At 48.2% G+C, this 24,228-nt stretch overlaps 2 protein-coding genes across 9 annotated transcripts in view; both read right to left on the minus strand.

Annotated features, from left to right (window-relative positions):
* Positions 1-2,373: 2,373 nt before the first annotated feature.
* cldn34a (claudin 34a) lies at positions 2,374-3,558 on the minus strand. Its single transcript, XM_048540276.2, has one exon. The coding sequence runs from the start codon at positions 3,412-3,414 to the stop codon at positions 2,587-2,589; it is 828 nt and encodes a 275-aa protein (XP_048396233.1). The 5' UTR covers positions 3,415-3,558; the 3' UTR covers positions 2,374-2,586.
* Positions 3,559-15,280: 11,722 nt separating this feature from the next.
* Positions 15,281-24,228, minus strand: part of shroom2a (shroom family member 2a) — a 191,374-nt gene continuing 182,426 nt past the window's right edge. For all 8 annotated transcript variants that reach the window (XM_048540705.2, XM_059650419.1, XM_048540706.2 and 5 more), the window contains 4 exons: positions 23,241-23,777; positions 21,863-22,031; positions 19,437-19,709; positions 15,281-16,059 (listed from right to left, as the gene is read on the minus strand). In XM_048540705.2, coding sequence (XP_048396662.1) covers positions 15,769-16,059; positions 19,437-19,709; positions 21,863-22,031; positions 23,241-23,777 — 1,270 coding nt within the window. In that variant the 3' untranslated portion in view covers positions 15,281-15,768. The remainder of the gene's footprint in view (positions 16,060-19,436; positions 19,710-21,862; positions 22,032-23,240; positions 23,778-24,228) is intronic.

A 24,228-nucleotide genomic window follows, 5' to 3' on the forward strand; every position in this document is an offset into this window, starting at 1 on the left:
CCTCACCGTTATCTGCCTCCTGGAGAGGCCACTCTCTCCATGACTCCCTTGTCCGCTCCACACTCCCCTCCAACCCCACCACACCTGGCACCTTCCCCTGCAACCTCAGGAAATGCTATGCCTGCCCCTGCACCTCTCCCCTCACCCCCATCTCAGGCCCCAAGAAAACTTCCCACGTTAAACAGATGTTCATCTGCACATCTGTTAATGTGGTATACTGCATCCGCTGTTTCCTTTGTGGCCTCCTCCACATCAAGGAAACCAAGCGAAGGCGTGGGGGCTGCTTTGCGGAACACCTACAACTCGTTTCACGACAAACAGCTGCATCTCCCAGTAGCGAATTACTTCAGCTCCCTCTCCCATTCCTTCGACGACATGTCCATCATGGGCCTCCTGCAGTGCCACAATGATGCCACCCGAAGGTTGCAGGAACAGCAACTCATATTCCGCTTGGGAACCCTGCCGCCCAATGGTATTAATGTGGACTTCACAAGCTTTAAAATCTCCCTTACCCCGACCGCATCCCAAAACCAGCCCAGCTCGTTCCCGGCTCCCTAACCTGTCCTTCCTCTCACCTATCCCCTCCTCCCACCTCAATCCCCCACCCCCACCTCCTATCTGCCAGCCTCATGCCCGCCTCCTTGATCTGCCTGTCCTCCCTGGATTGACCTGACCCCACCCTACATCCCCACCTACACACACCTTTACTGGCTCCATCCCCACCTCCTTGACCCGTCTGTCTCCTCTACACCTATCTTCTCCTCTGCCTTCCCCCCCACTCCCTATTTACTTCAGAACCCCCTTCCCCTCCCCCATTTCTGAAGAAGGGACTAGGCCCGAAACATCAGCCTTCCTGCTCCTCTGATGCTGCTTGGCCTGCTGTGTTCATCCAGATCCACAACTTGTTATCTCACCCAAACAGCTTTTTCTGCTCCCAAACACCAATGTTTTCTATAATTAGCCAACGTGTTGAAAGCAAATACAAAGGAGACCCTTTTTCTTTTTGAGAATGGCTTCTGTTTCCGTACAAGATTTTAAGCACCCCATCTTGGAAATACGAATGTGGCAAATCAGATCAGGAGAGGGCTATTCAGCCCTACCACCCTATTCTGTAAATCAACACCATCATGGCTGATCTCCTCAACTCCATGTTACCAGGCAGTGTCCTCCTATCCCTTGATTCCCTCAGAGGCAGACGCTTGCCTTGAAAGAGCAGCATCCCACTTTGCTACCGCATCCTTCTGCTCAGCAAGATCCCAGGCTTCTCCACCAGGCCGAACTAACCCCACGTCGCAAAGAAACAAACTGCTGGTGGTGTGTGGGAGGTTGGTCGAGGACGGGGTCTGGCAGATACAGGTGACGTTCGTGCTTGGACAGGTATCGGTGAGGTCAGGCCTCTTCGGAAACTTGACACTCTCGTAGTCAATTCGCCCCGAACTGGCCGAGGGATTGGCGGGGTGCTGACGTAGACACGGCAGGAGTCAATTGAATATGATTATGATTATGATTAGATTCCCTACAGCGTGGAAACAGGCCGTGTGGCCCAATAAGCCCACACCGCCCCTTGGAGCATCCCACCCAGACCCATCCCCCTAACCTACACCCCCCTGAACACTATGGGCAATTTAGCATGGCTGATCCTTCTAACCTGCCCATCTTTGGGCTGTGGGAGGAAACCGGAGCACCCAGAGGAAACCCACGCAGACACGGGGAGAATGTGCAAACTCCATACAGAGGGTCACCCAAGGCTGGAATCGAACCCGGGCCCTTGGTGCTGTGAGGCTGCAGTGCTAACCACTGAGCCACCGTGGTGCCCCAAACACCTTCCTGAAGCCGGAAGCGATGGAATAAATCCAGCACTGATGAACATCCCGTTCTGCAGCACCAAAATGGGCCATTCGGTATATCAGCTCGGGAGCCCTATCCCAACTTATCTGCGGTGAACCTGAACAGCAAGGCTTTCATTTCCATCTCCTTCGTGGCCTTAAACATATTTCTGTTATTGACCTCGACATTACAGCAGCAAGTTTGGCATTCTCGCTACTGTCTAGGAAAGGAAATTTCTCCTGAATTCTGTGTCAGATTTAAAGCACCATGCAGCATGCACAGCACCAAAACGGGCCATTCTGCCCATCAGATCTCCTCCCATCATCCTTTATCGAACCCGGTCAACACATCCACCCATGCCTTTTCCCTTCTTGTGTGTATCCCTCATGCATTTATCTGGTTCACCTCAACTATGCAGAAGTACTGAGCGAGTTCTGCATTCTTGCCTCCCTTCAAGTTAAGAATTATTTCCTGAATTCCCAACGACTAAGTTACATTTCAAATGAAAGAAACACCTTTGTACCCACATTATCGAGCCTCTGCATGGTGTTGAAGACATTTATTAATGAGTAACAAACAGCGAAGATTTGCGAGCGCGCTTCCCTCAGCATCCAGTTATGATTTACAGCTGGATCTTGCCCTAGAGCTCTTCCAGTGTGTGAAGTTGCTTGGAGTTAAAGGACGGTTAGTCCACTTTCTAGAACTTTCTGAATGGACTGCAAAACATCGATTACTTTGGCCGGGATCTGTGCTTGTGCTTTAGCTTGGGCTTTCCAAGGACCTCGGTAATCCTGCAGAGCTACTGTCGGAAATAAACGATGGATTGTCTGCTCTGTAACTGGAAAGGGACCGCTCAGAGACACTCATTGTGCACAAACTGCTCCCTAGTTCCGGCAATGCCCTGGAAACCAAGCTGGAGCAGTCGGAAAAGTCATCGGGGGGAGGGTGGACCTTGGATCCAGAGAGCCGGGCAGCTTGCCCGTGACTCAGCAGGAAGGCGGCGGTCAGGAAGAGCAGAGCGGATGAGAAAAGGGCCACGTAGAGAGCTGCCCCTGGCTCCTGGCTCGCAGCCGAGGGGGGCAGGTGGTAGTGAGGTGGGAAGGTGATGGTGCGGTTACTCAGCACCGAGTTCAAGTTCCAGGCAGCAGGGACCAACACGCAGATACATGCCAGGAGCTGGAAACCGCCGCCCACTGCGAACGCCAGCCCGGCCCTCCTGGGCCGGCACCCTCCACAGATATACACGTCCCACAGGCCGTAGACATTGGCGGCTTTGCCCAGGGCCCCCCAGACCACAGCGGCGAGCATTAGGCCCTGCGCCACACCAATCTCGGGCGGGACGAAAGGGTCGAGGGCACCGAGTCTCCGGCACGACATCCCCTGGAAGGGCGGCGTGGTCAGCAGCCGGCTGTAAAAGCAGACCCTCCAGATGCCAACCCAGGTGACCCCCGAGGTGACCTCGGGCGAGCTCACACGCCACACTCTCCACTGGATGAGCCCTGTGGCAATGGCCGAGCCAACCCATCCCACTGTGCCCAGCACCAGACCCACCAGCTGGAGGGCCACTCTGTTGCTGTGGTGACCCATGACCCCGAGGTCATCGGGGCACTCACCGACCGAACTCGATTTGCAAAGACATGAAGACTCGGTGAGAGGAATCCTCCGGCCAGCTCACTCGCTGCAGGTAAGGAATGGAATGGGTGTTTTCTTCCTGCTGTTTGAGCTCCTTTACTTTGGGTTTCCTGGATACACTGTAAACTAATACTACCCCAACCAGCACACATATTATTAAGCTGGAGAGGGTTCAAACAAGTTACAACAGTTGCCACGAATGGAGGGTTTGAGTTATAAGTGAATGCCGGATAGGCTGGAGTGTAGGAGGCTGAGGGGTGACCTTATAGAGGTTTATAAAGTCATAAAGGACGCACAAAGTGAATGGGAGGTGTCTTTTCCCTAGGGTGGGGGATTTCAAAACCGGGGGCATATTTTTAATGTGAGCAGAGAAAGATTTTAAAAAGATATGAGGCAATTCTTTTTTTGAAACACAGAGTGTGATTCGGGTGTGGAATGAATTTCTACAGAAAGTGGTGGATGCAGAAACAGTTACAACATCGAAAAGACATTTGGATAAGTACAGGAATAGGAAAGGTTTGGAGGGATGTGGGCCAAATGCAGGGAGATGGGACTTGTTCAGTTTGGGAGTGTGGTTGGGATGGACTGGTTGGATCAAAGAGTCTGTTTCCATGCTGTATAACTCTATGCCTTTAAAGCAATCCTGCTTCAAGGACCCTTTGTTCACCAGCCAGCTCTATTGCTTAGCATAACTCCATCGATTTAACATCCTGGCAACTGGATGTGACCTTACACAGGGAACATTTGCAGGGCAATGAGGAAAGGAAAATCACAGAAGGCTGAATGGCCTCGTTATGTGACACATCCTACCACTGCGGCTGAATGTCTTACACTGAGCCGTGCTCTCGGCCTGGGGGTCGGCCTGCAGCCTGAGGCGAAGTATTAAGTCAGAAGTATCTCGATCATACTCACAGGGAATGAGCAAACATTTGTTATATGGACAGTTTGCTCAGCAGTGCGGGGGCGTCGACCAAGGGCTATAGACCTTAACAACACACTGAAGAACAGCAGGGTCGGGGAAAAGCATCAATAGAGCGCGGTATTACATTACTGTACGAATAATACTGGGAACATTACTTTATGAATAATACTGGGAAGGGGAGTTCAAGTCCCACCAGAGAAGATTGAAAATTTTAATTCCGTTCACAGGAATTCAAAGCGACCGCAAAGCTGAGGGATTCTCCTAAAGGGCCCTTCAGAGAACTAAAGTGCCATGTGCACCGAGTGTAGCCTCCACATGACTCCAGTCCCAATCCCTCAGCATTCAGCTTTGCCAAAACTGCTCCAGGTATAACCCCTCTTTTCCATGTCTGGGTGCGTTCAGGTTTAATATGAATTTATGTATCCACAGATCGCTCGGGGCATTTTCTCTCTGCCTGCTGCGTCAACCCACATGCCGAAGCTTGGGTACGCCACACCACCTCCCAAGAGCTTTGGTCACATGTCCACACATAACTCTTGCCATTGGCCAGTTAGGCCAGCCAACCCATAATTAAAAACCCCTGGAGGATGTACAGTAGCAATGAGGGAAAATGGCACTCATCTCAAATTACTTGCAGGAATGTGTCTGACAGATCAATTTTCATCACCAGTAAAATCCCAGGATAATTACCAATCCCCGCCAGCCCCCCAAGCTCACGCTGCAAAAGGTTGCAGGAACTGAACTGTTTTCCAAATCACAGACACAGTAAACGTTTGTCTCACACGGCAAGGATATTGCACCTCAAAGTCTAGGCTCAGCGGGCGGCCGGGGAAGTTTCCGGAGATTGGCAGTGGAGCACGTTTGTGCAGTGGGCTGCCCACCACCCAAAAAGCCGAGTGGTAGCCGCAGAGGAGAGAACAAAGGAACTTCCGCTCGGCCCTGAATCCAGGGCCAGAGTGAGGTCTGGAAATTCCCGAGGAGCTAGCCTGTGCTGTCTGTGCACTGCTGTCCCTGCAGGCCTCGGGGGCGGGGCGCGGCAGGGGGAATGCTGGCAATAGGCCTGACTGAAGCCTGAGGATAGGCCGTGGATGCACAAAACAATGGATTGGTCAGCAACAGAAACCAAGTCTTGTCCCTCCATTGCCCGAGGCGCTGGACACAGTTGAAGCTTGAAACAAAATAGGGCAGAGCCCTGTCAGCTGTGTACACATCTCAGGGCCGTGTGGTGCCTTAGGTGTAAGGCTCTTAAAGGGTTAATAACGAGCAGTGCATGAAAGTGATGTCTGTAGACTGGGATGATGGGGTGGGGAGGTTATAGCTTTGGATTGTGAAGCAGGAGGGCCCTAACACTAAGGTCGTCCTCACAGTCTCAGTAACCGTGTCACTCAGCCATTGTAACTTATACCTCATCGCCATCGTGGAAGAAACAACTGGTCTTCAAACTTTTACTCTGCCTCTCTTCCCCCAGATGCCGCCAGACCCACTGTGTTTCTCCAGCATTCTCTGCCTTTGTTTGAGACGAGAGCCTTTTCGCATGAGAGGAGCACATGATTTTCCTCAAGGGGGTTGGAGCAGACAGGCCCTGCAATGCCTATCCTGAAAACAGATGGTGGCAAGTGAATCGATCATATGGGATGTTACACCACAGCAGGCTGTGGTGAGGACCCACAGCTTTCAACAGGGCTTTGGGGCACAGGGGGTGGCTTTCCTGTGCCAGCCCAGGTTACGATCGCAGTCTAAGGGTCCATGTTGCCAGTGAGGTGGGCACAAAAGGCAGCAGAAACACCCCTATCACCTCCCTTCCAATCCAGCCTCTCCCCTCTAAAAGTCTGCGAATGTTCTCACACCTACAAGGGCGCTTCTGTGTTGAGGCAAGCTCACGGCCACAGATTGACATCAGCAGTGGCTATCTTTCCTGGAACGCCATCAAGAGGGCCAGCCATCCTGCAGTAGGCTGGCAACATCAGATTGGCTGGTCACGGTCACAGGGCTGTTTGTGGGAGCTTGCTGTGCATTCTTTCTCACCGTGCTTCCTGCATTCCAACAGTGAGCACATTTACAAACCTACTTCAGCAACAGCAAAGCACTTTGGAATCTCCTGAGGTAATGAAAAGTGCTATGTGAACGTATTAAAAATAACTGCATCCTCAGCAAAGGGAGCGGAGGTCCTTCTGTTTTCAGTTCTGTCTTTTCACTCAGATCAGGCTCCGGGAACTGACCTGGACCGACACATGCGGGAGGAACCTGATAAAGCTGGGCACTATCAGAGGTCCCTCAAGAGGGGAAAGAGAATCCAGTCTGAAAGTTCCATCGCACTGCATTCTGGTTACGTCAATTAACGGCCAACAGAGGAATTGGTGGGCGGGAGGTGTGGTGCAGCCCCTACAAACCACATACATTCCCAGCCAGGAAAACTGGCAGCATCTGATTGAAATAGGGCCGTGTATGTCTCCACTCTCTACACTATAAAGTAACACACTGTGACAGCCAGCTCTAGCTTTCCACGCTCCCCCGCTTCTTCACGCTGCTTCTCCAACATCCGGTAGAGATTTCCTTCCACTAAACATCGGGAGGTTTGAAAGTTCCTGTCCTAAGCTCCATTCCCCAGGCATTCCTGTCCCCTCTGGAACTGAATTCCCAAATACCTCACCCAGCTGTGGTCAGCTCTGAGGCGAGACTACACTAATTTGGCCTGTTTTCTCTAGAATTCAGAAGGTGATCACAATATTAACAGGAAAAGACAGGGTAGAGGAAGATAAACTATTTCTACTGGTGGAGGATTCTAGAACAAAAGGACATAGTCTGAGAATTGGGGCCAGACTGTTCAGGAGAGACGTTCGGGAGCTCTTCTACACACAAATGGTGCTAGATATTTGGATGGAGTTTCGGTTGTTAATTTTAAATCTGAGATAAAGTTTTTGGTAAGTAGAGGTATTAAGGGAAGAAAGGTATGCTGAGTTAGACCACAGATCAACCATGATCTCACTGAACAGTGGAGCAGGCTCAAGGGGCTGAATGGCCTACTCCTATTCGCACGTTCCTAAGCCTGCCCACACCTCTCTACCTGTGGAAAGTCACCCAAATCCACTCCTGTCTCAACACAGCTGCCACGCAAACCTCCTCACCTTTTGCTAGCTTCAGGTTTGACATTTCCAATAAAATCAGAGCGTGCTGGAGAATCTCAGCTGGTCTGGCAGCATCTATGGAAACAGAAACAGAATTAACATTTGGAATCCATTACGAGTCTACTCTGCATATTTTCCAAAACTCTCTCGGCCAGCATCCAATCTTTGGCTCTTCATTCACTTGAATGCATCCAAAAAGTCTGGTGACCTGCATCCTAACTCACACCAAGCCCTGTTTACCCATCTGCCCTGTGCATGTTGACCATGGCTGACTTTTAGCCTGACCTCAATGTTCAAATTCTTGCACCTTTTTCTCAAATCCCTGCACGGTCACACCATTTGCCATCTGTGTACCCTTCAAACCCATACCCTCCAAGATATGCTGCTCTCCTCCAATTCTGGCCTCTTACCCACCCCCAATCTCCTCTATTGCTGACTGTGTCCCTCTGCCTGGACCCCGTAGAGAGCCAGCTCCCTCAATGACCCCTGCCTTCACATGCCACTCCAGGGTTTGGGGCACAATATTCCAACATGGGGCTAAGAGCGCACTGCTGAGTTGGAAATACCCTCTTTCGCAGAGGGTATCAAATCACAGTCCTTCTGCCCGCTTGGATGGGTGTAAAAGATTCCATTGCAAAGACGGGCAGAGGAGTTCTCCCCCGTGCCCTGGTCAATATTTACCCTTCCATCAACATCCCAGAAAGAACTGATTACCCCTCATTACCACATCCCCTTTCTTTCTGAGAGCTTGCTGTGTACAACTCGGCTGCCACATTTCCCACGAAACTTCAAAAAGAATAACATCAGCTCTAATGTGCTTTGAGAGATCTGATGGTCATGAAAAGCAGTAGATAAATGCAAAATGTCAAATTAATTTTCTTCCTTTAAGATCCACAATCAAACCTTCCTCTTTGACTAAACCTTGGCTGGGCTCACTTCCCGCCACTCCGTGTCAAATTTCAGATGATCCCACTGCTGTGAAACAGCTCAGAATTGGCCAGCGATGTTAGAGGTGCTATATAAATGCAGTTGTTCTTGGTACTGTTTTACTTTTCGAGTTTTAACAGATCGTTATGGTGACTTGCAATAAAACTCTTCAGAGATCTGATTAGCTGTAGCTGTCGATTCTATTCCTGGTTGCAGCAATTACTGAGAATTGTCAACCTCTTATATTTGATGCTGTCAGGCATTGAAAAACAGATCAATGGTCATTGGTAACAAGAATAACAGGTACACAACATGGTACAAACTGCACTGATATGGGACAAAGTTTTGACAACACCTCTGCCTTTCAAAATTGTGATTTTTTGATCTGTGAGGCTGCCAGTGGCTCAGTTTGAGCTCTCCTCTGAAGTGTGGCACCTTTGACAGCGTGGCACTCCCTCAGCCTGGCACCGGAGTGCCAGGCCTGCACTGGTGCACTCAGCTCGCCATTGTACAGCACCTGGAGAACGGTGTGTTCCCAGCAGAGCCAGGCACAGGGCTGAAGAGAATTCTCAACAGGCCCAAAGCAATCCAAAGTGACCAGGTAATGCAGAAACATTGAGCACGTGCACTGGGAAAGGAGCGTCTTTGGGGCTAATCTGTGAGAACCAGTCTGACAGAATATCATCGAAGGCAGGCAAAGTTAATCTTTGTTTCTTTAATTACCTAGTGTGTTCTGCTGACGATTCTCTATTTATTGATATGATCCGGTTGCTAACGCACTGCATCGCGGTGACCTCTGAACCCCTAGACCTTCAGGTGACCACAGTGGCAAACAGCAACCATTCACATCATCAGGCTTGCAGCTGGAGTGTTGACTGTAGAAGGAACCGGGTAGATCCCCGTGACTGGGGCCATTTCTGTTTTCTCACATAATACTCTTCATGCCGCTCTTTACAAATGGGATTCAAGGCTTCTGGGTAAATCTTTGCCAATACAGAGGAACAGTGTGCCAGGCATAGAGCTCACCAACAGGCTGTTTGGCCCAGCTCATCCATGTCTATGCTCCACTCAAACCTCTTTTGTTATTTTTCCTCACATACATCCGCCATTATGGGGCAGTAGTGGTAATGTGGTACCTCTGAACTAGGAGGTCTGTCCCAGCTGCTGGAGAAGTGCGTAACCTTTCGCCAAGTTGATTGGAAAATATCTAGATCTATCATTGTGACCCTCAGTTTCCTTCTCCCTCGTGTTTTTCTAGTTCTCCCTTCAGCATATCTACAGTATTCCCTTCTCAGAATAAGTCCCACATTCTCTTCCACATTCTGGGTGACAATGTTTCCCATAAATTGCATACGGGAAATCTTGCAGGTCAACTCCCAGTCTCGCAGGAGGAAACACTCTCTCACGATGCCCACTGGCAGTCACATCATACAACTGAGTTGACAACTCGATGAAGACATTTGACAGAACACAGCTAATGGCTCAAGGATCAACGCAACTGAGGTGACAAAGTGTAGAGCTGGATGAATACAGCAGGCCAAGCAGCATCAGAGGAGCAGGAAGGCTGATGTTTCAGGTCTAGACCCTTCTTCAGAAATGGGGGGGGGGGCGTTGGGGAAGGGGGTTCTGAAATAAATAGGGAGAGACGGGGAGGTGGACAGAAGATGGATAGAGGAGAAGATAGGTGGAGAGGAGACAGACAGGTCAAAGGGTGGGGGGGGGGGGGGAATGGGGCCAGTAAAGGTGGGTGTAGCTGGGGAGTGAGGGAGGAGATAGGTTCATTCCAGGGAGGACGGACAGGTCAAGATGGTGGGATGAGGTTAGTAGGAAGGAGGTGAGGGTGGGGCTTGAGGTGGGAGGAGGGGATAGGTGGGAGGAAGGACAGGTTAGGGAGGCAGAGACAAGCTGGGCTGGTTTTGGGATGCGGTGGGGGAAGGGGAGATTTTGAAGCTGGTGAAGTCCACATTGATACCATTAGGCTGCAGGGTTCCCAAGTGGAACATGAGTTGCTGTTCCAGCAACCTTCGTGTGGCATTATTGTGGCACTGCAGGAGGTCCAGGATGGACATGTTGTCTGAAGAATGAGAGGGGAAGCTGAAATGGTTCGCGACTGGGAGGTGCAGTTGCTTAGTGCGAACCGAGCGTAGGTGTTCTGCAAAGCAGTCCCCAAGCCTCCGCTTGGTTTTCCCAGTGTAGAGGATGCCACAACGGGTACAATGGATACAGTATACCACATTAGCAGATGTGCAGGGGAACCTCTGCTTGCTGTGGAAAGTCTTCTTGGGGCCTGGGATTTCATAGATAGTAGGAACTGCATTTGCTGGAGAATCTGAGATAACAAGGTGACCGGCTGGATGAACACAGCGGGCCAAGCAGCATCAGGGGAGCAGGAAGGCTGATGTTTCAGGCCCATGCCCTTCTTCAGAAATCGGGGAGGCGAAGGGGGTTCTGAAATAAATGGCGGGGGGGGAGGTGGATAGAAGATGGATAGAGGAGAAGATAAGTGGGGAGGAGACAGACAGGTCAAAGAGGCACGGATAGAGCCAGTAGAGGTGAGTGTAGGTGGGGAGGTAGGGAGGGGATAGGTCAACCCGGGGAGGACGGACAGGTCAAGGAGGCAGGATGAGGTTAGTAAGGAGGAGATGAGGGTGGGTCTTGAGGTGGGAGGAGGGGATAGCTGGGAGAAAGGACAGGTTAGGGAGGTGGGGACAAGCTGGGCTGGTTTTGGGATGCGGTCCTCCTACCTACAGGTCCCAAGACGACTTTCCACATCAAGCAGATGTTCACCTGCACATCTGCTAATGTGGTATACTGTATCTGCTGTTCCCGTTGTGGCCTCCTCTACATTGGGGAAACCGAGCGGAGGCCTGGGGACTGCTTTGCAGAACACCTCAGCTCACTTCGCACTAAAAAAACTGCACCTCCCAGCCGCGAACCATTTCAACTCCCCCTCCCATTCTTCAGACAACATGTCCATCCTGGGCCTCCTGCAGTGCCACAACGATGCTACCCAAAGGTTGCAGGAACAGCAACTGATATTCTGCTTGGGAGCCCAGCAGCCCAATGGCATCAATGTGGATTTTACAAGCTTCAAAATCTTCCCTCCCTCCTACCACATCCCAAAACCAGCCCAGCTTGTGCCCGCATCCCTAACCTCTCCTTCCTCCCACCTCAAGCATACCCACTAACCTCATCCTCCCTCACTCACCACCTACACTCACCTTTACTGGCTCCATCCCTGCCCCTTTGACCTGTCTGTCTCCTCTCCACCTATCTCTTCCTCTATCCATCTTCCGCCTGCCTCCCTCTCTCTTCCTATTTATTTCAGAACCCCCTTTCCCTCCCCCATTTCTGAAGAAGTGTCCAGGCCCGAAACGTAAGTCTTTCTGCTCCTCTGATGCTGCTTGGCCTGCTGTGTTCCTCCAGCTCTATACCTTGTTATCTCAGATTCTTCAGCATCTGCAGTTCCTACTATCTCTGTAACAGAGGTGACTGCAAGTTTACACACTGTGACGCACTGCATCTCTGCACCAAATGCATTTACACAGTCTCAAAAAAAAGCAAAACAAGCCTCTCCTTATAAAACGCCAGTTGTGGATAGCAATGACAGACAAAGACGATAAACTCTTTGTAGAATCCCTGCCTCTCTAAAAAGCATTCCTCACCCAGTCCGAACAGCCTACTCTATCTCTGTAACCCTGTCTTTTCGTGCTTAGAGCCTCAGCTGCACATGGTGCTTTGTACAGTTTGAAATTCAATTATTCACACTGGTGTACATCATTGGTAGATATTTCCTGTGGAATAGATACAATACGGATTTAACAATAGCTCGCTATGAGCTGTGCCTTTTATTAAACTCAAGATGATGCCTAACATGGTGCACATCTGTGGAAGTGTTTTATTTTCAATTATTACAACATTAAATCGATGTCAGCACTTGAGAGGCTCTGTTTACGATGGAAATACCATGACTACACCGAGGATCAGAAGGGACAAGATTTAAAACAGGCACCGAAAATTTCTGACAGAAAAGGGTCACAATCCAACCAACAAAGGTTTAAGATAATTAGCAAGGCAACTGGAGGGAGACAGGAATTTCGATTTGACACACCACGTTATGAGTTGGAACACAGTGTAGTGGTAGCAGAGTCAATGGTAACTTTTTTAAAAGGGAATTGTAGAACACAAACACCGAAACATGACAGGGAGAAGAGACAAGCAAGCCAAGCAAATCTACCTCACAAGGTTAGTACATTTTAACCAAGATTCTGCGTTTGGCTTGGAGGGATCAGTAGAGCACTAGACATTGTAAATGTAAGGGTACAAGTCTGAACTGGGGTGGGGGGGGGAGGTGCAGGAGCAAAGGGACCTGGGAATACGTGCACAGATCATTGAAGATTGAAGGGACAAGTGGGCAGAACAGTTCATAAAGCATGCAGTGTTCTCAGCTTTATCAATAGGGGCACAGAGTATAACAGCAAGGAGATTGTGTTAACTTGTATTAGCCACTTGTTAGACCTCAACTGGAATACTGTGTACAGTTGTGGGTGCCACATTATCAGAAAAATGTGGATGCATTGGAGTGTGCAGGAGCAATTTCCAAGTACGGTTCCAGGAATGATAAACTTTCAGTTCGGAGGAAAGATTGGTGAAGTTGGGACTGTCTTCCTTCAAGGGAAGGCATCCGAGAGGAGATTTGATAGAGGGGTTTCAAAATCATAAGTGGGCTGGATAGAATAGATAGGGAGAAGCTGTTCCTTTAAGGAACAAGAACAGATGGCAAAGATCGGAAGTGATGCATAAACAAAGCAGAGGGTGACATGAACAAGATCAATCACTTTGACACTGCCAGCAGTTTGTGTATGGAGCGCAGCGCCTGCCAGGGGTAGGTTCAACTGAGGCATTCAAGAGGGTATTGGATACACAGAGCTAGTGGGGAAAAAGCAGATACCAGGCACAATGGATCAAATGGCCTCGTCCACTTACAATTTAGTGATTCTGTGATGAATGCTGGAAGAGCTGACCTGATGCCGAATTGTAATGTTGCCACGGAGATATATGATGGCAGGATTAATGAAATGGAATATAATTAATCGCGACAGTGAGTTTAACTGGCAACCGCTCACACAGCTATCCTAACAATTGTCTTTTTTGTTACAGTGGTGATTCAATAGTTAGCTGGGTTAATTGCTTTTAGTTTGCTCAACGCAGTACCCTGCCTCTGGGCTGGGAGGTCCAACAGTCAAACAACTCACTTGACGTTCACACATTGTAGACCAATGCAAGGTAAGCACTTGTGGTATTGTACTCCAGCAGCAGGCACTGCCCTTGGAGGAGGGTGGAAAATCACTGGTTAGAGGTCACAATGAGCAGTAACATCGTGGTGGCCCACATTAATCACAAACCATTGCAGGGTTGACTGAAGCATTAAGGCTGTTCCCCATCATTTCCAGCATCTCTCATCTTTTAAACTGAGGACATGTCCACCCCTTCCACGTGAAAGATCAAACTCGCTATTTAAGAGTTTTCTGCCCCTCTCAATCCAGGTCACTAAAATATATCACAGGATCATTGCTGTTTATGGTGTAAATCCTGACCATCTTACACTGCAACAGAATGAAAACTCACTCTTCCAATTATTGACATCTCCCCCTTTTTTGCTTCCTCACAAGGGAAAGTGCGCAGTTTCAAAACAAGCCATTGAACAAAATATTTCATCGTGAGGTGTCAACAGCCGGGGAGCTGACTCTCATGCTGTAATAGACTGAGTGACACCAATAGTACTCAGCAAGTTTAACCTGTGCAGCCTTCAGGTGAGACAAGCATAGAGGGTGGAGGATAACAGGGCTGAGGAATGCAGGCGTCATTAAGTTGGTCCCATTTGAGAAGCACAGATTCTGTCCCTGTGTCCACATTGACAATGGAAACATATCACACTGTAATTACAATCTGCTGCCACTGCAGCGCCTAGTTTACAGAGGCACGGGTAGAAACATCCAAGCTGCACACAGTTGGCATGAATCGCATTCAGGCAAAAGTAACAGAGTTAGACTTTTAAAATGTCAACAGTTTGCAAACTGGCAAAGCCCCACTCAAGAATCTGAAACTAAGTGCTAGACAGAGAGGCAGCCAAGCCATTCCAATGCTCAAACTCTTCATAAGCAGGTCATTCTGCCTGCAACGCATTGTGGTTTGGATGCTGTTTTTTGAATGGCACTTATAAAACTCGGAAAAGATCTCTGTCCACTCTGTTTGCAAACAGAATCCAAATACCTACACTTACTGGTGAGCTCCTAATTCTGTGTGTTGTACATTACAAACAGTAATGTTGGACTTCCGGCAGTGCAGCACAATTAATGCAAAGCAGCACCATAAATTCGGCTATTTTAGTTTTACAAAGCTGTAGAGCCACAACCTGCAATTTTCTAGAATACATTTCAGAATACCTGGCAGCGTATGTTGATGCAAATGTCAACGTTTAGTTGTTGACAGAACCTTAAGTGTCTGCCTGATTATTTTGACCACACATAGTTAGTTCAAAACATCCTTTCACTCCTTGACAGTCTTGACACGACTGAAGCCTACTGTAAGATGAAAGTAGAACCGTTTTGAGGCACACAACTGGGCTGTTTCTTTCCAAAAGCTGACCCGTCTTCTCATCTTCAAGTTTTTAAAAGTGCACATTTGAAGGCCAAACACAGGCCCTGCTGGTTGTGGTAAAAGATAGTTTACTGAAGCAAAAAGCTTAAGAGACATGTCATGATACTCAGTCTGAGTGCAAAGATCTGTAAACCAGGAAATAAAAGATTGACGTATTCAACATTGACTCCAAAGAAACACTGTTGGCTTCTGTAATCACCTATTTACTTTAATAAATGCTACAATAAATTAATTTAATGCACATTCTTTTTTTAAAGAAAAAAATATCCAGTTATCACATCATTTTATGAATGTGTCATACTTATCCAAAAGGAAATAAAACCAAATGAGAACATAAGTATCTGAACCTTGCTCAAAATCAGTGAGGAAGCCGTTCTTTTTCGCTTTCATGCTTCTCAGATAAAAACAGGACAAATTGGCAGGGGACGGTTTTGGGAGGCGGGAAGTGGGTGTTGTGGTAGCAAACAAAATGTTAGATGTGTGACTACATATCCAGAAGTTTAAAAAATATTATAGGTCCAATATGACAGAACTCGGTTCTGCATAGAAAACTGATGCTCAGAAACATGGTGTCAAGTCATTCCTCCCTTGCTGAGCTCCCCCAGTGGACAGATCCAGCTATACCACACACACACACACACGGACAGAAAGAGGGGAGCACACACTGATGGTAACTCAGTGTCTAGGATATGGGTTTCTACTTTGGTGGCCATCGGCAGGCAGGCTCTCCAGCAAACACTTGAGCTGCTCCTCCCCCAGTTTGATCTTGTCCTCCAGCTCCCTTTGTTCAATAATAAGGGCCGATTTCATCTTCACAAAGTGCTCGTAGTCCTGGAGGACCTCGTCTGTCAGGTAACTGGAGAGAATGTCAAACACTACCCCCTCCCTCCTGTCCAAGTTCTCCTTCAGCTCCTTTGCATCTTCATGCTGTCTTGTGAGGAGCCTTTGTTTCTGAGTGAGGGTCTTCTGCAAAAAAGAAAACAAAAAAAAAATCACTTGCGGATTGCTGAAGAGAGACAAGATTGCCAAATCTTTTTCATTTGCATTTACCAGGATATAACCAAGAATGCCAAATTTCAAATGATCGCAACAATTCACAGAATGGGGGAGAAGGTTTAGTTGAAGGCCACACTTCTCTGTAGTCACTTACTACAGAGTGTACACTAGATTATCATCCTGATCACTTCTGCACAAAGTGAGGCAAGTCCACTCATTCTTGTTTCAATACTGACTCCCTGCTATTCTCTACTCTCCAGAGAGTTGGGGCGTTGTTTGTTGGGTTGAGGTTTCTGACTGATGGGTGATCCACACTCTCTCAGATCAGCTCAGCATGTCCTCAACTGGAAAAGGCATTTCTGGAGTCCCCCACGCACACAGTGGGTTTGCTGGCAGCAATCATTGGACGCTGTTCTGATGGAGGGTCTGGGGCTGCTTGTTCTCCCTGGAGTGGAGATATTCCTGATCTGTGGAGGTGACCCGCACTTTGGGCGTTGTACACGGCCAACTCAAGAGTTCGGGACAGCCTTGGATTTTCGGTGCTATTTTTGTTTCAGTGGGTAGCACACTCATATCTGAGCCAGAATTGTTTTGAGTTAAAGCGTCACATCTGAGCCACATGTGGGTAGTATCCAAGCTGTCACTCTGGGAGTTCTGCACTGTCAGGTGCATGCCCTTTGAATGAAATGTTAACCTGAAACCTGGTTTCCCTTCCCAGGTAAAAGTAAAAGATTCCACGACACTAGCTTGAAGGGCAGGAGAGATCATCCTGGTTGTCTGGCCAATATCTATTCTTCAATTGGGCAACACGGTGGCTCAGTGGATAGCACTGCCCCTTCACAGCGTCAGGGACCCCGGTTCGATTCCAGCCTCGGGCAACTGTCTGTGTGGAGTTTGCACATTCTCCCCGTGTCTGCGTGGGTTTCCTCCAGGTGCTCTGGTTTCCTCCCACAGTCCAAAGATGTGCAGGCTGGGTGGATCGGCCATGCTAAATGGCCCGTAGTGTTCAGGGGGGTGTGGGCTATAGGGGGATGGGTCTGGGCGGGGTACTCCGAGGGACGGTGTGGACTTGTTGGGCCAAAGGGCCTGTTTCCACACTGTAGGGACTCTATGATTTTAACCGACACAGTTGATCTGGTGATCACTTCACTGATGTTTGTGGGATCCTGCTATGTGCAATTGAGCTGCTGCAGTACCAGGTATAGCCATGGCTTGAAAAATAGTTTGTGGTTTTAAAATGCTCTGTAACATCATCTTATTGTGAAAGGTGCTGTATAAATGCAATTTCTTTCATATCCCTAATTCTATGCCTAACATTGATCAGTGGATACACAAAAACTCCAGAACAAGGAATCTAAATATGTTTCAATTTTTGACATCTGTAATCCTAAAATTATCTTCAGCTGGCACCCCTAAAATAACATTATTCCCACTGTCAGGGTGACATGCTCTAGATGTCTGCAATACAATACGTGGCTAAGTCCCCGAAATAATGAGTTAGTATTTAATATTAATGAATATTTCTGTAAACAGTGGAAATCATCATATTCAGCAATCACTACTGCAAAGTGCAGAGGCTGGAAATCTGAAACCAACACAGAACGCTGGAGAAACTCATCTGGTCTGGCAGTACTGTGCAGAGACAGAGAGAGAAACAAAGTTTGAGTCCAGTATGCTTCTTATTTAGAGCAATGAAAAAGAGGGTTCTGAAGAAGGGTCACTGGACGAGAAACATGAAACTCTGTTTCTCTTGCCAGAGATTCTGCCAGACCTGCTGAGTTTCGGCAGTGTTCGCTGAGTTCTGGTAGCGACTTGGTGTTGCATGGATGGAATGAGCTGCCAAAGCAAGTGCAGGGGGCTGGTACGATTACAACATTGAAAAGGCATCTGGATGGGTATATGAATAGGAAGGGTTTAAGAGGGATATGGGCCAAATGCTGGCAAATGGGACTCGATTAATTTAGGACATCTAGTCAGCATGGACGGGTTGGACCGAAGTGTGTGTTTACATGCTGTACATCTCTATGGCTGTACACCTGCAAATTATTATGTCAGTGATTAAACTAAGATGGTCTGACTGGGATAATTGATCTTCACTGTCTCTCCCATGTTGCTCCAAGGCGGTGTGGGCACTCTCCTTTAACTGCTGGTAGTGTTTTGGAACAAGCCAAAAGGTTAGCTCAGCGGGGACTTCGGAATCAACCGCATTTGGTTTAAGGCTGGAGCCACATCCTAGTCAGACTGGGCATGGGTGGTAGCTCTCCTCCCGAAAGTGAATCAGTTGACCTTTCTGGACAATTCTGACAGCTTGGTGATTTTTTTTTGTTACTGATACTAACTGTATGTTTGCAAAGTCTGTCAACTGGGTTCAAGTACCCTCACGGACACTTTAGGACAGGAATTTACTCAGCTGGTCGCATCAGTATAGCATTCACTTTGAAGGATAGTGTGGGAAGATGTGAACTTCTTCATTTTGGAAGGGAGAACGAAAGAACAGCGTTATTTAAATGGAGGAAAACTGCAGAAAGCTGCATCGCGAAGGGACTTGTGGGGGTGGGGGGGGATCTTGTGCATGAAACACAGGAAGCTAGTACAAGGTTGCAGCAGGTAATCAGGAAGGGTCATGGAATGTTGGCCCTTATTTCCAGAAGGTTGGTGTAAAAGGGGAGGGAAGGCTTATTGTGATTGTACTAGTTTGTGAACAGTTTTAATCCTGTTATTTAAGGAAAGATAAATAAGCTTTATTGGATGCAGTTCAGAGAGGGTTCACACAGATGTTCCCTGGCACAGGGACTGCCTTACAAGCGAAGGCTAAACAATTTGAACTTGTACTCACTGGAGTTTAGAAGAATGAGAGGTGACCTCATTGAAACATATAGGATTCTTAGCGGGGGGGTTTGACAGTGGATGTTTCCTCTCATGGGGAAAGTCTAGGACCAGAGGGCATAGTCTCAGAATTAAGGTGGGGGGGCCAATTTAAGACTGAGATGAGGACGAATTTCTTCTCCCAGAGGGCTGAGTGTCTTTGGAACTCTGTGCTAGAGCAGGATCCTTTCACATATTTAAGGCTGAGGCGGATTCTTGATCAGTAGGTGAACTATGCAGTAAAATGCAGGAAAGTGGGTATGAGGAATGTCGGATTGGCCTCGATCCTATTGAATGGCAGAGCAGGGTTACGGGTCAACTCCCATTTGTATTTCTTATGATCTTATGGTTCGCTGAGTTATTAGCCCAGCCCTGGAATTCTACTGCAGTAGTGGAATCGATAGGCTGTATAATAATGCTGGTGATTTCACTTGTCCTCCTACCAGCTTTAAACCAGGGCAGCGAGTCCCAGAGTCACATACCCGCTCATCTGGAGAGGCATCCTTGTCCAAGGTGTTGAGGGCGTTCTCTACCCTGGCCAACCGTCCGGACAGCGACAGCAGCAGGTTGACCACTTTGTCCAGGTCACCGATGAACATTCGGAACTTCTCAAACTCATTGGGTTTGCAGACTTGCTTGACAATGGCCTCCACCTCATTGCCAAGGAGATTGTTGGCCTGGACATCGTCTTGCAGGCTCTCCCGGGCCTCACGCAGCACTTGCAGCTTCTTGCTTATGCTGTCGATCAGCTCTTGCTGTGGGGAACAAAACCAGACCTCGTTTAAACGACCGACGTCTAAAAAAAACAAAACACCTCCCGAGATGATCGCAATTCCACACCTCAAGCCCGAATCTTCCCACAATCTCGCGTGGTTTAACTTCAACTGGGATCCCTTGCTGTTCCAGATTTTTCTGCTGTGAATCCTTGTTAAAGTAATAAAATTGGTAACCCAGAAATATGAGCAAACGTAGCCCGGAAGTGAAACCGGGCACGAATGAGGAACAAAGTGGCTACGTTTGCAGCCTATCATGCAGTAGTTCTTACTTTTGGTAAACGTGACTTGGGAGTAGAAAGATCGATAAAGAACCATACATACATTTTCTGAAGAAGGGTCTAAGCCCAAAACATCAGCGTTCCTGCTCCTAAGATGCTGCTTGGCCTGCTGTGTTCATCCAGCTCCACACCTTGTTATGTCAGATTCTCTAGCATCTGCAGTTCCCACTACCTCTGAAACAATTTTAACCCCACTGTGAAGCATCTTCTAAGGATGCCTTCGCCAAAGAGGTTACCCTCCTCCCTCTGGATTTTCTGAAGGAGGGTCTAGGCCTGAAACATCAGCTTCCCTGCTCCTCTGATGCTGCTTGGCCTGCTGTGTTCATCCAGCTCAACACCTTGTTATCTCTTATACAGAAAACACAGCCTGAGCTCTCCCTGCAGTCTAGTTTTAATACTCATAATTATGAAAAAATTAAGCGACTTTTTAGCTTACAAGTTTAGGCATTTCAGTCCTGGGGAGATGCTGATTTGTAGCCATTTCTACCTCAGTGCATTAAGCACAGGCCATACGTGGGTCACTGGAAGTCTGGATTAAGCAAATTACTAAACAAGTAATGGATAACTGTGAGTCATTGGGTTTTATGATCTCAATATTCATATTTGCAGAGTGTGTGCGTGTAAACATGGAGTTTTTGGTGCAAGGTTGAAATGAGAACCAGAGATTTGACAGTGCTTTTTAAATCAGTGTGCGTGCCTGTATAGTGTCACTGCGGTTACCGTATGGTTGTAGGTGTTTGTTAATAAAAGGAGACATTTATCTGATTGTGTTTTCGATGACAAAATGAGTACGTGGCTAAAGCTGTGCTTCTGAATCCACAACAATGACATCAGTGGTGCAAAAGTCTGGTTTCAGTGCTCTTATTTTTAGACCATAAGCTGGGGTGTTGCAGAATTGGGGAGCTGGATACCTGACACAGTATTTGAGGCCAAAAGTAGGTATGTATTTAAGGGTGAATGAGCTAAGTGCCTGATGGAGAAAGAAAGAGAGAGATATGTTCTGAGGAAGGGTCACTGGAAACGAAACGTTAACTCTGTTTTCTCCTCCACAGATGCTGCCAGACCTACTGAGCTTTTCCAGCAACTTTGTTTTTGTTCCTGATTTACAGCATCCGCAGTTCTTTTGGTTTTTAGATAGGCATGTTGATAGGGTGCACTGAGAGACAGTGTGGTGTGTGAGCAGACCAACAGACTAGTTGAGCTGAAAGGGGTTTTCAGGGCTTGTAGATTCTATGTAAATAAGATGACTTTGAAAACAAAATGGGCTTCAGATTGGTATGACAGGTCGGCACAACATCGAGGGCCGAAGGGCCTGTACTGTGCTTTAAGTTCTACATTAACAGTGGATCTGAAGGGAGAAACAAAAAAGCTTTTTAAGAGCAGTGGTAGAGATGATTCTGCTGTGTAAAAGTTCCATTCTGATGCGAACGTCACCTCCCAGACATGGGGCAATTCAGGCAATGTCTCACTCACTGTGTCGAGGAGCTTGCTGAATAACCTGCAGCCAGGCCTGGCTAACCTTTTTCTAAGCACTGACAAGATAATTGCTCAGCTCTGGGAGTATGCCTGCACTAAAGAAATAAACAAACACAGGGTCTGCACTGGAACCAGATCACCAACATCACTGTCCTGTGCCTACCATTGTTGGCTCTGCCTTGGTGAGCCACACACTACCTTTATCCATGCCCTCTCTTGGTAACCCTCACCTCACTGACCTCTCCTCCCTCTGTAACCCGAGGGCGATGGGTATATCAGCAACGGCTCTTTCTAATCCCTTGTCCGCTCCAACAGCTCCGCACCACCCAGCCCCCAGACTAAATGAAGACGAGCCAAATAAATAGCGGGGTGAATTACCTTCTTTTCTGTGAGGTCATGGTTCAGCTCATCTTCCGAGTCCTCCTCCTCTTCTATCTGCTGTTGCATGTCCTTCATCTTATTGAGCAGCTCAGCTTTAGGTGCGGATGTACTGTAGTAGGTTGAGCTTGTGGTTAGGGAGACCCCTATGGTCATTATCTCCTCTTCCCTGCCGAAACACACAGCCTGTCATAAGCGCTGCTTTACGAGACAGTTAAGAGACACAAACAACCTTTGTTCATGTGCCATCAACAGAGATGATCCCTCCCACCAGGATCCCGTGCTGGCCTGTTGCTCTACAGCTGTTGTGGAGTTACACAGGTCAACTTGACTGTCTTTCCATGGGCAAACATTCGCTGGGTTGCTGTAGTCGCTGGGAAACATGGATCAACCAAGTGACTGAAGGGCCTGTGGGGGTTGGGTGGGGGGGCGGAGTTCAGTCTCTCATTGTCCTACACCTTTTGCAAACACCACAGCAGCGACAGTTACAGGGAGAAAAAGCGTCTCCTCTCGGCGAGCCAACAGCTCGGGAAGGTAGCCCATCAACCACGACCATTATTAACCAATCCAACCAGCCTCGTCAGCAATACCCAGGGCCCAAACAATCAGAACGGAAAAGGAAATAAAGGACTGCTCCTCAGAAGGTGTAACCAGCCTTAAGTTCTGCCGCTAGCTCTATGTTTGTTAGCAGTAAGTTTGTTTTAGCAGGTGTAGTGTGAACTTGCTACTAAGTAAACCCTCAGGACTCAAGAAGCCATCATGTATCTTAGATGTAATGTAATGTAGTAAATTCTAATATAATCTGTAATGAACACATTCTGTTTAACTAAGACCACGCTCCACCTCTGCCTAAGGCTTTATATGCTTCCCCATAGTATCACTAGTTTAGCAGGCAGGTACAATTACAAGAGATAACAAGGTGCAAAGCTGGATGAACACAGCAGGTCAAGCAGCATCAGAGGAGCAGGAAAGCTAATGTTTCGGGCCTAGACCCTTCTTCAGAGAAGGGTCGAGGCCCGAAACGTCAGCTTTCCTGCTCCTCTGATGTAGCTTGGCCTGCTGTGCTTGTCCAGCTCTGCACCTTGTCATCTCAGATTCTCCAGCATCTGCAGTTCCTACTATCTCAGGTACAATTACAACATTGACAAAGCATCTGGAGGGGTACATGAATAGGAAGGGTTTAGAGGGATATGGGCCAAATGCTGGCAAATGGGACTAGGTCAGATTGGGATACTTGGTCAGCATGGACAAGTTGGACCGAAGGGTCCGTTTCCCTGCTATCTGACTCTACAACTACAGCTACAGTGTCACTAAGTTCCAGTGAGCTGGGAACCCTCAACAGCCACCTCCATGTGAATTCCCCACAATGACCTTTTACCTGTCCTCTGGAGGCTTCGGCGAGTAAGGTCGAGCTGGAAGCAGCTTCCTGCGTTGCTGAGCTTCCTGTAGGACAGTCTCGTCTTTGGGGAAGATACCTTCCATCAAATCCATGGTGGTCTTTAGCTTAGTGTTCGGGTACAAAATATCAGCCAGTGTTCGGTCCTTGCCAACAATCTCCCTCGCCAACTCCTCGGACTTGATATCTTCGATGCTCTTCTCCTTAATCTTCCCGTAGCTGGGCACCGGAGAGAGTGGCTCGCTTTCCCAGGAGTTGCTTGCTGCTGGTTCAGACTGGGCAGTGTCGGGAGAAGTGCTATCCCGGAGCGGTTCCAGCTCCTCCCTGCTATAGGTGCTGAACACCGAGGAATGCTCGCAGCTGCCAACGGCTTCTCGCTGCTCCTTCAGGCCACAGCTCGCGTGCTCCCCCTTGTTCAGCCGGTTGTGCCGGCTCTCCTTCTCTGTCTGGCTTTCCGAACGGACGATCTTAATCGGCACCATCTTCACCGTTGTGTTGTTCTCCGTCACCTTCTCGATCCTGTCACACGGAGAGAGAAAACAAACCCCTCGCTGTCAGCAAGGAAGGAAACAGCAGCCTACACGATTCGTCAGTGCCGAGAGAAGGAGTTACAGATCCTTAGCTAAGGGTGACTGCCCAGTTTGCTTCAGCAACTCACCCTGACTCTGCAATCGTGTACATTAACACACAAGCTGAATGGGGTCCTCAAGATAGTCACACACATCACTTCCCTCACTGTGATTAACTGCTCATCTTTTGCATTGACTGACCAGAATGACTGATAAGACAGTCATCTGGAGACAGGTGTGATGCACTGAATGGCCATTTGCAAGAATGAATGCATAACAAAAGATAGCTCAGCACAGTCCACCTGAAAGGATATTTATGGGAAGGATATGGAATAAAAAGAAGGGAGAGTAAGAACGGCCGATGCTGGAATCAGAGATAACACAGTGTGGAGCTGGAGGAA

This window comes from Stegostoma tigrinum, chromosome 12 (genome assembly GCF_030684315.1).
Source record: "Stegostoma tigrinum isolate sSteTig4 chromosome 12, sSteTig4.hap1, whole genome shotgun sequence".
NCBI lineage: Eukaryota > Metazoa > Chordata > Chondrichthyes > Orectolobiformes > Stegostomatidae > Stegostoma > Stegostoma tigrinum.

Excerpts from the sequence above, each read along its gene's own strand:
- cldn34a (XM_048540276.2), bottom strand. The coding sequence starts at position 3,414 with ATGGGTCACCACAGCAACAGAGTGGCCCTCCAGCTGGTGGGTCTGGTG.